Source organism: Micromys minutus, assembly GCF_963924665.1.
Source record: "Micromys minutus genome assembly, chromosome: 14".
Lineage (NCBI taxonomy): Eukaryota > Metazoa > Chordata > Mammalia > Rodentia > Muridae > Micromys > Micromys minutus.
In genome coordinates, this window is record NC_137983.1 from 31,013,975 (window position 1) to 31,028,224 (window position 14,250).

Below are 14,250 nucleotides of genomic sequence, written 5' to 3' on the forward strand. Positions count from 1 at the left end.
AGGACAATTTGTCTCTCACATCACAGGTCTCTGGTACTTTCTAGAGGGTCCCCCTACCTCCCACCCACCCCACCCCCGAGGTTGCATTTTTCCATTCATTCTATTGGTCCTCCTCCCTCACCCATCCCTGATCATATTCCCCTTCTCCCTTCCCCCTCTTCTCTTGCACCCAGGTTCAACTTGGGACCCATCTCAAGGGGAGGCTCCAAGGCCTGACACTATTACTGAGGCTATGGTGTGCTCACTGAGGAGCCTAGTGTGGCTGTCCTCTGAGACGCCCAATAAGTAGCTGAGTGAGACAGACACAGATTCTTATACCCGACTATTGAACTGAAGTCAGGAAACCCTGTGGTTGAATTAGGGAAAGGCTGGAAGAAGCTGGGAAAGAGAGTGACCCCATAGAAAGACCAGCAGTCTCGATTAACCTGGACCACTGAGATCTCTCAGACCCTGAGCCACGACCCAGGCAGCACACACGAGGTCCCAACATGTATACAGCAGAGGACTGACTGCCTGGCCTAGGCTCAGTGAGAGAAGACCCTTGAGACTTGATGTCCAAGAGTGCGGAGAACTAACTGGTGACATGGGGGAGGGGAGGCATCAGGGGTGGGCATCCTCTTGAAGACTGGGAGGAGAAATGGGATGAGGAACTATGGGAGGGTGGAACAGGAGGGGCCAATGACTGTACTGTGAGAAAATAAAAGTTATTAAAAATAGTACATTTCTGTACAGATAAATGAATAAAACTGGAATTGAAATAAAATATCAGCAGTGGTCCTTTTATGTGGCAGAATTGTTGGTTTTTCCCACCTCTTTTTCTAAATAAAAGATGTGTTCCAATAAAAATAAAAATTGGCAAAAACAAGTGGGGAAAAAAGCCTTCTACTGAATTTAGGCATGGCACTGACTGAGCACTCCAGTGCAGATGCCTCTCCTGACATCTCACTGAGGCTCTTCTACCTAAGAGAACAAAATCAAAGGTGGTAAACTGTAACATCTTTTGGGAAAAGTTTTGTAAAACCTTTGTAACAAGTAACACTGGTGTCAAATATTCTACTGTTCCAGTTTCTTGTATGTTTGAAATCACAACTGAAGTAGAGATCAGAGATTAAACAAGACCTAAAATGCAAAATTCAGAAAAAAAAATCAGGAAAATGCTACAATATGAGATCTATGGGTAGGCATGGCAAAGAGTTAAGAGCTGACAATAGACAATCTGACAAAGAAACTCAGAGACCACCAATGGACTGACCAGTAAGTAATAACTACAGCGCTGTTTCTACTTTGTAATTAGTTAACATTTTCCCTAAAGTCTAAAATATTTCTCATGTATCAACTAAACCCTTAGAGAGAAAAGATGAACACAAGGGGACTTTCTAGTCAGTGACAAAGTGAATGCCTTGTCCAAGGAGGTGAGTGAATGAGGGAAACAAGAACTAAAGCTCCCAGAGACTGAATTGGCCAAACCAGTTACAATGGGTTTAGTTAACATGGCAGGAAAATGTAATTCACAAAGAGTGTTGATCTCATCTGCAAGTTGAGAACCTAAGGCTACAAGTGACTTCACTAGAGTAAAGACGAAATTCTAGGGTTGTTTTGATTTGCATTTTCCTAATAACTAGGGATGTTGAGCATTTATTTAGATGCTTCTCAGCCATCCGGTATTCCTCAGTGGAGAATTCTTTGTTTAGCTCTGTACCCCAGTTTTTAATAGGATTATTTGATTCTCTTCAGTCTAACTTCTTGAGTTCTTTGTATATATTGGATACCAGGCCTTTATCAGATGTAGGATTGCTAATGATCTTTTCCCAATCTGTTGGTTGCCATTTTGTCCTTCTGACACTGTCCTTGGCCTTACAGAAACTATGCAATTTCAGGAGGTCCCATTTGTCAATTCTTGATCTTAGAGCATAAGCCATTGATGTTCTGTTCAGGAAAAGTTCCTCTGTGCCTATGTGTTCTAAGCTCTTCCCTCAACTTACTGTTCTACTAGTTTCAGTGTGTCTGGGTTTTTGTGGAGGTCACTGATCCACTTGTACTTGAACTTTGTACAAGGAGATAAGAAAGGGTCTATTTTCATTCTTCTGCATGCTGACTGTCAGTTGAACCAGCACCATTTGTTGCAGAGGCTGTCCATTTTACATAGAATGTTTTTAGCTCCTTTGTCAAAGATCAAGTGACCACAGGTATCTGAGATTCCAACTCATACCAGTCAGACAGAATAGCCTAAATCAAAAACTCAGGTGACAGCAGATGCTGGTGAGGAAGTGGAGAAAGAGGAACACTCCTCCACTGCTGGTGGTATTGTAAACTGGTACAACCACTCTGGAAATCAGTCTGGCAGTTCCTTAGAAAATTGGACAAAGTACTACCTGAGGACCCAGCTATACCACTCCTGGGCATATACACAAAAGTAGCTCCAACATCTAACAAGGACACAAGCTCAACAATGTTCATAGCAGCCTTATTTATAATAGCCAGAAGCTGGAAAAAACACAGATGTCCTTTATACAGATAATGTAACATATTTACACAATAGAGTGCTACTCAGCTATCAAAAACAATGAGCTCATGAAATTCCTAGGCAAATAGATTGAACTTGAAGCTATCATCCTGAGTGAAATAACCCAGTTACAAAAGAACACTCATAGTATCTACTCACTTATAATTGGATACCAGCCCAAAAAGCTTAGAATACCCAAGAAACCATCCACAGAACTTATGAAGCTCAAAAAGAAGGAAGACCAGAAGGTGGATGCCTCAGTCCTTAGAATGGAGAACAAAACAGGAGGAAATACAAGGTCAAACAATGAAGCAAGGGTTGAAGAAATGATCTACAGAGACTGCCTCATCAGGAGAACCACAGTATATGCAGCCACCAAACCCACACACTACTGCTGATGCCAAGAAGTGTTTAGTGGCAGGAACCAGATATGAATGTCTCTTCAGAGGCTCTCCCAGAGTCATATAGGTACAGATGAGGATGCTTGCAGCTAAACATCAGAGGAGGAGGAGGAGATACGCAAAAGAAAGATACAAGTTACAATCCACAGGACAAGAACACTAATGAAAACATGTACTAAGGAGAGCTTTAATCTCTAATAGTTCTCCAGTCACAGATCCTCACCCTGGCCCTTGACTTCAGATAAATTAGCCAATTTCTCAGCTTTAATGTCATCCACAAAATGGATTTTATTTGATATACCTTTCAGAAGAAAGAGTCACAAATATGTACATGTATGCATGTGTGTATGTACATATAAATATATAAATATGCTTGTATGCTCATATGTATATATGTACATATAGCCATTTTATAACTTGTCAGAATATATTTGTAACTTACTATGTTTCAATTGAAGTACAATAATACTAATCTCTAGCACATCATCATGATTGTATCTATATATAAACTTTGATTGATTCTAAAATGAAAGTGTTAGCTTTCCTTTGATTTGATTTTTTAATAAAATCTACTGATCCCTAATCACTCCTTTAAAAGGAGCTGCTTTCTTCCTAGAAGAGTCAGTCCTGAAAATGAATAGATGTGTGCAAGAACACATCTGAACAATTATGACAACATTCTCTACACTATGATTTAGCAAAGGAAGTTTGGAGCTAACACTTAAAGGAGTTGAGAATTGTACTTAATAGTCATAATTAACAATTTTATTTGGGTAAGGTCTGTGATGTTAACCAGGAGAGAGGTGAGAATTGAATTCTGAAATTTGGCTCTGAAGGGAGAGCAGGATGACCTGTGAAGGACTTAAGGGAACCCAGAAGAACAGTGACCAGCCTCTCTGCAGGCAACCATAAGTGTAAGCAGGACTTAGTGCTACCGGAAACTTCATCTTCCTTCAATAGAAGGAAAAGGCAGCAGTGTCTCAAAATAGAGTGCAGAGACTTTTTTGAAGACTATATAGAATAGTAAAATAGTAAAATATTGAATAGCAGTGCAGAAATCATCCAACATATAACACTGAAAAGAACCAGAAAGATCCATGTGGGGAAAAGGAAAGTCACTGCTGAAACGGTAACATCTCAGAGTGTCTCCAACACGCTTTCAGGCTCGGTTACAATGCAGGGTATACAATAAGGCATGGAGACACACACCTGCAATCCTGACACTGTAGACTGCAATTTCAAGAAAAGCCAAGGCCACACAGCTAGTCTCAGTTTAGCCTTAGCTACATACATACACACACATAAAAATAATGGTTTATAACTCAGAGGGAACAATCCATTAGCTTGACACAGAGGCATGAACAGGTATTTCAGTAAAGGTATGTAGATAACAAACAACAACAACAAAAAAAAAAAAAAAAAAAAAACAAGGATGTTCAAAATTAAAAAGCACATAAAAGGCATTAATCATCACTAGCCATTATGAAAATGTTCAGTTGTGGGGCTGGAGAGATGGCTGAGCAGTTAAGAGCACTGACTGCTCTTCCTGAGGTCCTGAGTTCAATTCCCAGCAACCACATGGTGGCTCACAACCATCTGTAATGGAATATCCAATGCCCTCTTCTTCTGCTGTGTCTGAAAACAGCTACAGTGTACTCACATACATAAAATAAATAAATCAAAATTAAAGTTGTTTTATTAGAACAAGCTTAATATGCTACATCATTGATGCTTGTGATAATAAATGCTTTGGGCTTATGATTAAATCAGATATTTTTCAATATATACATATAAAAACTTGGCAAGGGGGATCAAATCCCTTTTGGAATTCATTATTTCAAAGTCATTCCCATGCACTTGACACACACCTACATGTAATTCTGCAAAGCAGTGCGCCTGAGGCCTAGCACAGGCCTGGATAAATAAACTGCAGAACATCTGTGCCATGAAATTATTACTCAGTAATAAAAAGAACAAGCTGTTGATAAATGCAACAACTTGAGTGGCGTTTGGAGGAATTATGGTAACTTTAAAAAAGAGCAATTCCAAAAGGTTCTACAATGATTAAATTTACATAACATTCTTAAAATAACAAAATTGAGCAAATGGGAAATCAATTAGCTAGCTGCCACATTTAGGGCACAGAGTGAGATATGGAGTAGATAAGGCTGTAAAAAGAATAATGATTTAACCCCTCTCTATCCTAACAGATCAATGCCAAATATTGGCTTACTATGTGGTACTGTAGTTTTGCAAGGTATGACTTCTACCTAGAAGGTGGTGGAGAAACTGTATACAGAAAACTATGGTTTGAATATGTGTCCCCCTGATCCCTGTGTTGACAGCATTAGGTATGTGGCTGCTGGTACTCTTGAAAGTTACTGGGTCATGAATGCTCATAAATTCATAGATGTGTGTATACATGTACAGTGTGTATGATACAGGTCTATGTCTATGTCTATGTCTATGTATATGTGATTCAACCCCCTGATAAATGCAGAGATGAACAGGCAATTAGGAAGTGGTTTCTTACCTGAAGAAGGAGGTTCCTGGTGTATGCCTGAGAGCTTTACCTCAGCCCTTTAGACTGCCTTCCTCCTACCACTACAGGCCCCCAAACACAAAACCAGTTGAGAGTAAACTATAGTCTCCCGAAAGCCTGACCCCAAATGCATCTTTCCCTGCTTTCTATTGCTTGTTCTCACACAGTCTGCCACAGAGACACCAAGTAACACAGAGAATGTCAGTATTGCTTCTAACAAGTCCTGAAAAGGGGCTCTCCCTCTCAGTCCTTACTGCACATGACTATTTGTTCTTGACAAAATTTCACCCAAACACTTCAATCCTTTCAAATTGTTTGCCTCTGTCAACTAGTAAAAATTTTTAAATGATTAGAAGTACCAACAATTAGTTGGATTTCCCTAGGAAAACAAGAATCGCCCTTTATAAAATATTTTACAGACAGTACAGGAGAGAACTACCTCACCCCACAGCCACTGCCTCAAGATCTACTGAGACAAAAAGTAACACATAACTCGAAGTCAGCTTTAAATGCTGTGACACCAGCGAGCAGCCTGACTTCCGATTCATCTCACACCAAAACTCGCTGGATTTTCTTATATGTGTCAACCTCACTCCAAGTCTAAGCTAGGCAACTGCTTGTCTCAAGGTCATCCACACAGATTACCTGCACACAGAACACTGCCGCTGAGGCTGCAGCGCAGTGAACATGACGATCATGGAGTAGTTCCGGGGTGGGGCTTTTACAAACTTCCGGAATTTGTCGCCGTTCATCCGGAAGATGGAGCGCCTGGAACTCCATTCCATCAGCTGCTCCACTTTTTCAGCCAAAAGGTTCTGTAATTAAAGAGGAGATTTAAAAGTTACAAGAGTATTCCTTCCTTGGATTCACTCCCATCCTTGGGAGTTCTCTTCTATTTACTTAATAAGTCTATATTTGTTGTACTATATAAATAATTCATGAGAAGCTAAAAATTTTCAGATTAGATTTCATATAAACAGAATTATATCAAAGCTATATTCTTAATCTAAATTAATCTTTGTTAATGACCTTTATTTCAGTAAATATATTAAATTCCTCATTATCCTAACTTGCACAAAATATTTCATTTTGCAAATGACATTAGTGACTATAAAAAGGTATTAAAGAAATTCAAATTCCAGCTCTCAGGGAAAAAGGTGGAATATATTTACCCAAAATTCACTCTAAATACAGCTAAAAATTCTATTCATTCCATTTTAAAAAGCCAGGCAAGTTACAGAAGCCTCTGACAAGTGGAAGGCACACAGACTGGCTAGACACTTGAAGAATGGCACAGCAGCAAGTGCCCTGCAGGTCTGATGTGGCATGGTATCTGGTAGACAGGATGCTGAAGAAGCCAGCAACACAATGAGATGGTGCAGATAAAGCAGACTTAGGAAATGTGTCCTGCTACTCAAAGAACAGGGAAGGACAAGCCAGTAAGATCAAGTCAGCAGGTACACCCAAGATAATCATCACACACACACACACACACACACACACACACACACACACACACAGAGGGGGGGGGTGGAGCTCTCTCAGGGCATTTTCCTTTAAGCATTTAACATGCAACAACAGAAATCTTTCAAGTACAAACTGCATAAAAAGAGTGTTGCATAATTTTATTTATAAAGGTCAAACCCAAGAGAAATGAGTCTGCAGTGACAGAAGTAAGGAAGGTGATGAATGTGGACCAAGCAGAGATTGAATGATAAATGCGCAGAAGGACAGAGTTCCACTGGCATTCTGCTCCTGGGTGGGCACAGGGAGGGGAGGGCACCTAAGCCTCAGGCAGAAGGCTCATCCTCAGACCACTCACTGGACCTGAAAAGGCCTGAGAAGAAAATCCTCCATCTGAATTACTTCTGTTAGAAAAAAGACTGTCCTTGCCCTTGCAAACCATGGGTGTCAGTGGTAAGACACAGGCTTGAATTATTATATAATTATTATATAAGCCAGCTCCATATACAACTTAGGAAAAAACACAATCTGTCTTTCCCTCTCAAGAACATTCACAGTGGGTCCTATGAACTCCAGAGATATGAATATGTACATAAGCAGGACGTCAAGCATCTTATCTGGCTTAAAAAAAAAAGAAGAAGAAACTGAAGGGGCAGGAGGAGGGAGAGAAGGGGCAGGAGGAGGGAGAGAAGGGGCAGGAGGAGGGAGAGAAGGGGCAGGAGGAGGGAGAGAAGGGGCAGGAGGAGGGAGAGAAGAGGCAGGAGGAGGGAGAGAAGGGGCAGGAGGAGGGAGAGAAGGGGCAGGAGGAGGGAGAGCACACTGGCTTCCAGAGTAGGCACAGCATTCAGGTCAGCAGATAATGAAATGCTAACTGTATGAAAGGAACTTTGGCTAATTGTTGGGTTCACTCAGGTTTTTTTTTTTTTTTAATGAGATAATTTTGCCATAACAAAAACAGAAGAACAAAAATTAAAAAAATTAACTAACTTAAAAAAAATCTTGTGTATATGCAGACAAATTTAACTATTAATTTCACCTGAATGTATGAGCACATTTATATAAGGAGATAAGGAATCTTAGTAAATTGAAAAAACAAAAATTATTTAGGAAGATAAACTACAAGTTAAGTGTTTGAATCTTCTTACAAAATATTATTAATTCTAGAGACCAGAAAGAATTCCAGTGATATTTCTCAGGGTGAGGACTTGATGCTGCCATTAGCACTCCAATAGGAGCCTAGTGACCCCAAGTGTAGGACATGTGAACAGTGGGGTCATGTGACAGTGGATGACATGTACGCAGTGACTGGATCATGAGACAGCTTAAGAATCCAATGTCAGTCTTTGGTTTTACATGTGTGTGTGTTGTGTGTATAAATATATACACATATATAAAAATGTACATATATACACACGCACATATATACACAAATATATAAATGTACATACACACACACACACACACACACACACGTCTGCACGTGCAGTTATGGGTATGAATGTGTGTGCTTATGGACACGAGATGGACCCACTCTATTTTTTGAGTTGATGGTCTCTCACTAAATTTGGAGCTCATAATTCAGCTATGCTGGCTGAAACATGAGAGACTGTACCATTTCCCTGCCACCATACTGAGATACAGTTGTGCTGGGTCACAGATGTTACTAGGTGCTGGAGAGTGAGACTCAAATCCTATACCCCTGCAACAGCTTTACTGTCTGAGGCAGCTTCTCTGCTGTGCAAACACCAATATTTTAAAGGAACTGCTAGTGAATCTTCCCAACTTTTACCCTGGAGAGGAAAAAAAATGTTTCTACTTTTATGGACAAGTAAATCTGCCCTCTGGCCAGGAGGGAGATGCTATATCAATGTCCTTGAAAAGACAGCACAATACCGATCCTGTTCACACGTGTACTGAGATATGTAGAAACATGAAACATGAGTGCTCCATGGAGACATGCCTCCAAATAATACTGAGAAGCTTGTTCTCTACAACAGGCAATTTACAGACATAATCTAAAATTCTGAAAATCCAAATGACACACAGGTTGTTTACTTGCCATTTAGAAGTTAGAGTTCCACTCTGTTACTTTGTTTAAAGGAAATGTAGAAATATGCCTACTCTCTGAATGGGATGGGTGGGTAGCTGACCCTCCATTTTGTCACTCTCAAATCTGGGTTCCAAGACAACACTGCATTTAGCTTTCTTATATATCCTAAAACATTTTGGGCACCAATAGCTTGTTTTTAGATTGTTTTATGGTTTCAAATCTTCAAAGGAATGATCCACCAAGTACTTAACACAAAAATTATTTACCTATCTTAACAAACTCTCTCCCACAAGAACCTGTGCTGATGAAAACTGAGATGGAACCTAGGTTGGTTTCCCCAGAGCTATTCATCCACCTTATGGAACAGCAAACTCACTAACTGACCTAATCAGTAAGGGAATAATTTCTATGAAGGACAAAAATAGACTAAAGATATACTTTTAAAAGCCAAACAAAACGCAGAATAGTGCTTGCCTAGAATGGTCAAAGCTTATGACTTAACCAAAGCCCTTTCAATGGTACAACTTCACACAGTTCCTCACTATGAAATACTGATAAGCCCTCAGAATTGTACAAATGAAAGACCTCTTTCTGAGCCGGAAAGGCGGCTCGAACAGGATGAGCAACTGGTGAGTGGGAGACCTAGGCTGCAGGGGGAACAGAGGGATCTCTGCGGAGTGCACACGGAAAGGAAACCCCCTGCCCGGACCTACCCTGTCCTCCCCTATCCAGTGACCTGGAACAGATCTTAGGAACTTCTGTTCCCACCCGGAGATGACTTCAGGACGCAGAGCGGAGCCTGGCCCACCTGCCAGCCGAAAGGCTGCTCGTACAAGCTGAGCAACTGGTGAGTGGGAGACCTAGGTTACGGGGGAGCAGAGGGATCTCTGCGGAGTACACACGGAAAGGGCATCCCCTGCCCTGACTTGCCCTGTCCTCCCCGATCCAGTGACTGGGAACAGATCTTAGGAACTTCTGTTCCCACCCTGAGACGACTTCAGGACACAGAGCAGAGCCTGGCCCAACAGCCAGCCGGAAAGGCGGCTCGAACAGGCTGAGCAACTGGTGAGTGGGAGACCTAGGCTGCGGGGGAGCAGAGGGATCTCTGCAGAGTGCACACGGAAAGGGCACCCCCTGCCCTGACCTGCCCTGTCCTCCCCGACCCAGTGACCGGGAACAGATCTTAGGAATTTCTGTTCCCACCCTGAGACGACTTCAGGACACAGAGCAGAGCCTGGCCCACCTGCCAGCAGGAAAGGTGGCTCGTACAGGCTGAGCATCTGTGACCAGGAACAGATCTTAGGAACGTCTGTTCCCACCCAGACGTAACTTCAGTACGCAGAGCGGAGCCTGGCCCAGCTGCCACCTGGAACCTGGGCTGCCAGGGAGTAGAGAGATCTCTGCGGAGTGCACACGGAAAGTGTACAAGGGACACAGACCAGATACAAGGCAAAGGCAAGAACATATCACTGACAACAAAATGGCAAGAGGAAAGAGAAAGAGTATATCCCAAGGAAACCAAGACAATCTAGCAACACCAGAACCCAGCTCTCCGATAGTAGCAAACATCGGAATTCCAAACACTCCAGAGAAAGAAGACACAGACCTGAAATCATGCCTCAAGACGCTGATAGAGTTACTTAAACAAGAAAGGGAGGAAAAGCAAAAAGATTCAGAAGCTTTTAAAGAAGAAACAAGAAAAACACTCAAAGAACTCAAAGAACGAGATGAAAACAGAACCAAAGAAATAAAGGAATGGAAGAGGGAAATTAAAACAGAAATTGACACAATAAAGAAAGCGCTAAAAGAGATAACCCTAGAGTCAGAACACCAAAAAAAGAAATCAGGAGTCACAGAAGCAAGCATTTCCAACAGATTACAAGAGATCGAGGAGAGAATCTCGGGGGCAGAAGACAACATTGCAAACATAGACAAAACAGCCAGAGATGATGCAAAAAACAAAAAGCTCCTAACCCAAAATGTCCAGGAAATACAAGACACAATGAGAAGACCGAACCTAAGGATAATAGGAATAGAAGAGGGAGAAGAGTATCAACTAAGAGGCACAGTAAATATCTTCAACAAAATCATAGAAGAAAACTTCCCTACCCTCAAGAATGAGATGACCACGAGCATAAAAGAAGCCTTCAGAACTCCAAATAGGTTGGACCAGAAAAGAAATACCTCCCGACACATAATACTAAAAACATCAAGTGCCCAAAGTAAAGAAAGAATACTAAAAGCAGTAAGGGAAAAAGGTCAGGTAACATATAAAGGCAGACCAATCAGACTCACACCCGATTTCTCAACAGAGACTATGAAAGCTAGAAGAGCCTGGACAGACATCATGCACTCCTTAAGAGAGCACAAGTGCCAGCCCAAGCTGCTATACCCAGCAAAACTATCAATCACCATCGATGGAGAGACAAAGATATTTCAAGACAAATCAAAATTCACACAATATCTGACCACAAACCCAGCACTACAACAAATTATAAGTGGAAAACCCAATACAAGGAGGGAAAATACAGCCTAGTAAAAACAAGAAAACTCCTAAACAAGAAAACTAAAAGAAGAAAAAAACACAGACACAACTCAACCCAAAAAAGCAAAAATGGCAGGAAACAGAAACAATTATTCCTTGATATCTATTAACATAAATGGTCTCAACTCCCCAATAAAGAGACATAGACTATCAGACTGGATACATAAACAAAATCCAGCCTTTTGCTGCATACAGGAAACTCATCTCAGAGACAGAGACAGACACTATCTCAGAGTAAAAGGGTGGGAAAAAAACTTCCAAGCAAACAGCCCCAAGAAGCAAGCTGGAGTGGCTATTCTAATATCGAATAAAGTAAACTTCCAACCAAAAGTTATCAAAAAAGATAAAGAAGGACACTTTTTACTCATTACCGGGGAAATCTGTCAGGAGGAACTCTCAATCCTTAACATATATGCTCCAAATAAAAAATCACCCACATTCATAAAAGAAACTCTACTAAAGCTCAAAAAATACATTTCACCCCACACAATAATAGTGGGAGACTTTAACACCCCACTCTCACCAATGGACAGATCAGGGAAACAGAAACTGAACAAGGACACTGCAAAACTAGCAGAGACCTTGAACCAACTAGAATTAATAGATATATACAGAACTTACTATCCTAAAGTAAAAGAATACACCTTCTTCTCACCACCCCATGGCACCTTCTCAAAAATTGACCACATAATTGGACACAGAACAAGCCTTCATCGATATAAGAAGATTGAAATACTCCCATGCATCCTCTCAAATCACCACGGTCTACAGCTGGTCTTTAACAACAACAAAGACAACAAAATGCCCACATACACATGGAAACTAAACAACGCTCTGTTAAAGGATAGCAGGGTCAAAGAAGAAATAAAGAAAGAAATTAAGGACTTTCTAGAATTCAACGAAAATGATAACACAACATACCCAAACCTATGGGATGCAATGAAAGCAGTATTGAGAGGAAAACTCATTGCCCTAAGTGCTTCCAAGAAGAAACTGGAGAGAGCTCACATTAGCAACCTGACAGCACAGCTAAAAGCCCTAGAACAAAAGGAAGCAGATATACCCAAGAAGAGTAGACGGCAAAAAATAATCAAAATTAGGGCAGAAATAGACCAAATAGAAACAAAAAATCATTGAAAAAAATCAACAAAACAAAGAGTTGGTTCTTTGAGAAAATCAAGAAGATTGATAAACCCCTAGCCAGACTAACTAGAGGGCAAAGAGAGAGTATCCAAATTAACAAAATCAGAAAAGAAAGTGGTGACATAACAACTGAAACTAAGGAAATTCAAGAAATCATCAGATCCTACTACAAAAACTTATACTCCACAAAATTGGAAAATCTGGAGGAAATAGACGAATTCCTACACAGATACAAGGTCCCAAAGTTTAACCAGGACCAAGTAAACCATCTAAATAACCCTATAACACCTAAAGAAATAGAAGAAGTCATCAAAAGCCTCCCAACCAAAAAAAGCCCAGGTCCAGACGGGTTCAGTGCAGAATTTTATCAGACATTTATTGGGGATATAACACCAATATTCGCCAAACTATTCCAAAAGATAGAATCAGATGGAATATTACCCAACTCATTTTTTGAGGCTACAATAATCCTCATACCTAAGCCACACAAAGACCCTACAAGGAAAGAGAACTTCAGACCAATCTCACTTATGAACATTGATGCAAAAATACTCAACAAAATCCTTGCAAACCGAATCCAAGAACACATCAAAACCATCATTCATCATGACCAAGTAGGCTTCATCCCTGGGATGCAGGGATGGTTTAACATAAGGAAATCCATCAATGTAATCCACCATATAAACAAACTTAAAGACCAAAATCACATGGTCATCTCACTAGACTCTGAGAAAGCATTCGACAAAATCCAACACCCCTTCATGTTAAAAGTCCTGGAAAGAACAGGAATCCAAGGCCCATATTTAAACATAATAAAAGCAATATACAGCAAACCAACAACCAACATCAAACTTAATGGCGAGAAACTTGAAGCAATCCCACTAAAATCAGGGACTCGACAAGGCTGCCCACTCTCTCCCTACCTATTCAACATAGTACTGGAAGTCCTGGCTGGAGCAATTAGACAGCAAAAAGAGATCAAGGGGATACAAATCAGAAAAAAAGAGATAAAAACATCACTCTTTGCCGATGACATGATAGTGTACTTGAGTGACCCCAAAAATTCCACCAGAGAACTCCTACAGCTGATAAACAAGTTCAGCAAAGTGGCCGGATACAAAATTAACTCAAACAAATCAGTAGCCTTCCTATACTCAAAGGACAAACATGTGGAGAAAGAAATTAGGGAAAAGGTACCCTTCACAATAGTTACAAAAACTATGAAATACCTTGGTGTGACTCTAACTAAGGAAGTGAAAGACCTGTATGACAAGAACTTCAAACCTCTAAAGAAAGAAATTGAGGAGGATCTCAGAAAATGGAAAGATCTCCCATGCTCATGGATTGGAAAGATCAACATCTTAAAAATGGCCATCCTACCAAAAGCAATCTACAGATTCAATGCAATTCCCATCAAAATTCCAACCCAGTTCTTCATGGAATTGGAAAGATCAATGTGCAATTTCATATGGAATAACAAAAGACCTAGAATAGCAAAATCCATCCTCAACAACAAAAAAACATCTGCGGGAATCACTATCCCTGACCTCAAGCTATATTACAAGGCAATTGTGCTGAAAACTGCATGGTACTGGTACAGAA

At 40.6% G+C, this 14,250-nt stretch overlaps 1 protein-coding gene across 1 annotated transcript in view; it reads right to left on the minus strand.

Annotated features, from left to right (window-relative positions):
• Positions 1-14,250, minus strand: part of TUSC3 (tumor suppressor candidate 3) — a gene marked incomplete at its 5' end in the record, with an annotated part of 141,591 nt that overhangs the window by 83,327 nt on the left and 44,014 nt on the right. Inside the window, one exon of the mRNA XM_080929067.1 lies at positions 6,092-6,261. Within this exon, the coding sequence (XP_080785193.1) occupies positions 6,092-6,261 (170 nt within the window). The remainder of the gene's footprint in view (positions 1-6,091; positions 6,262-14,250) is intronic.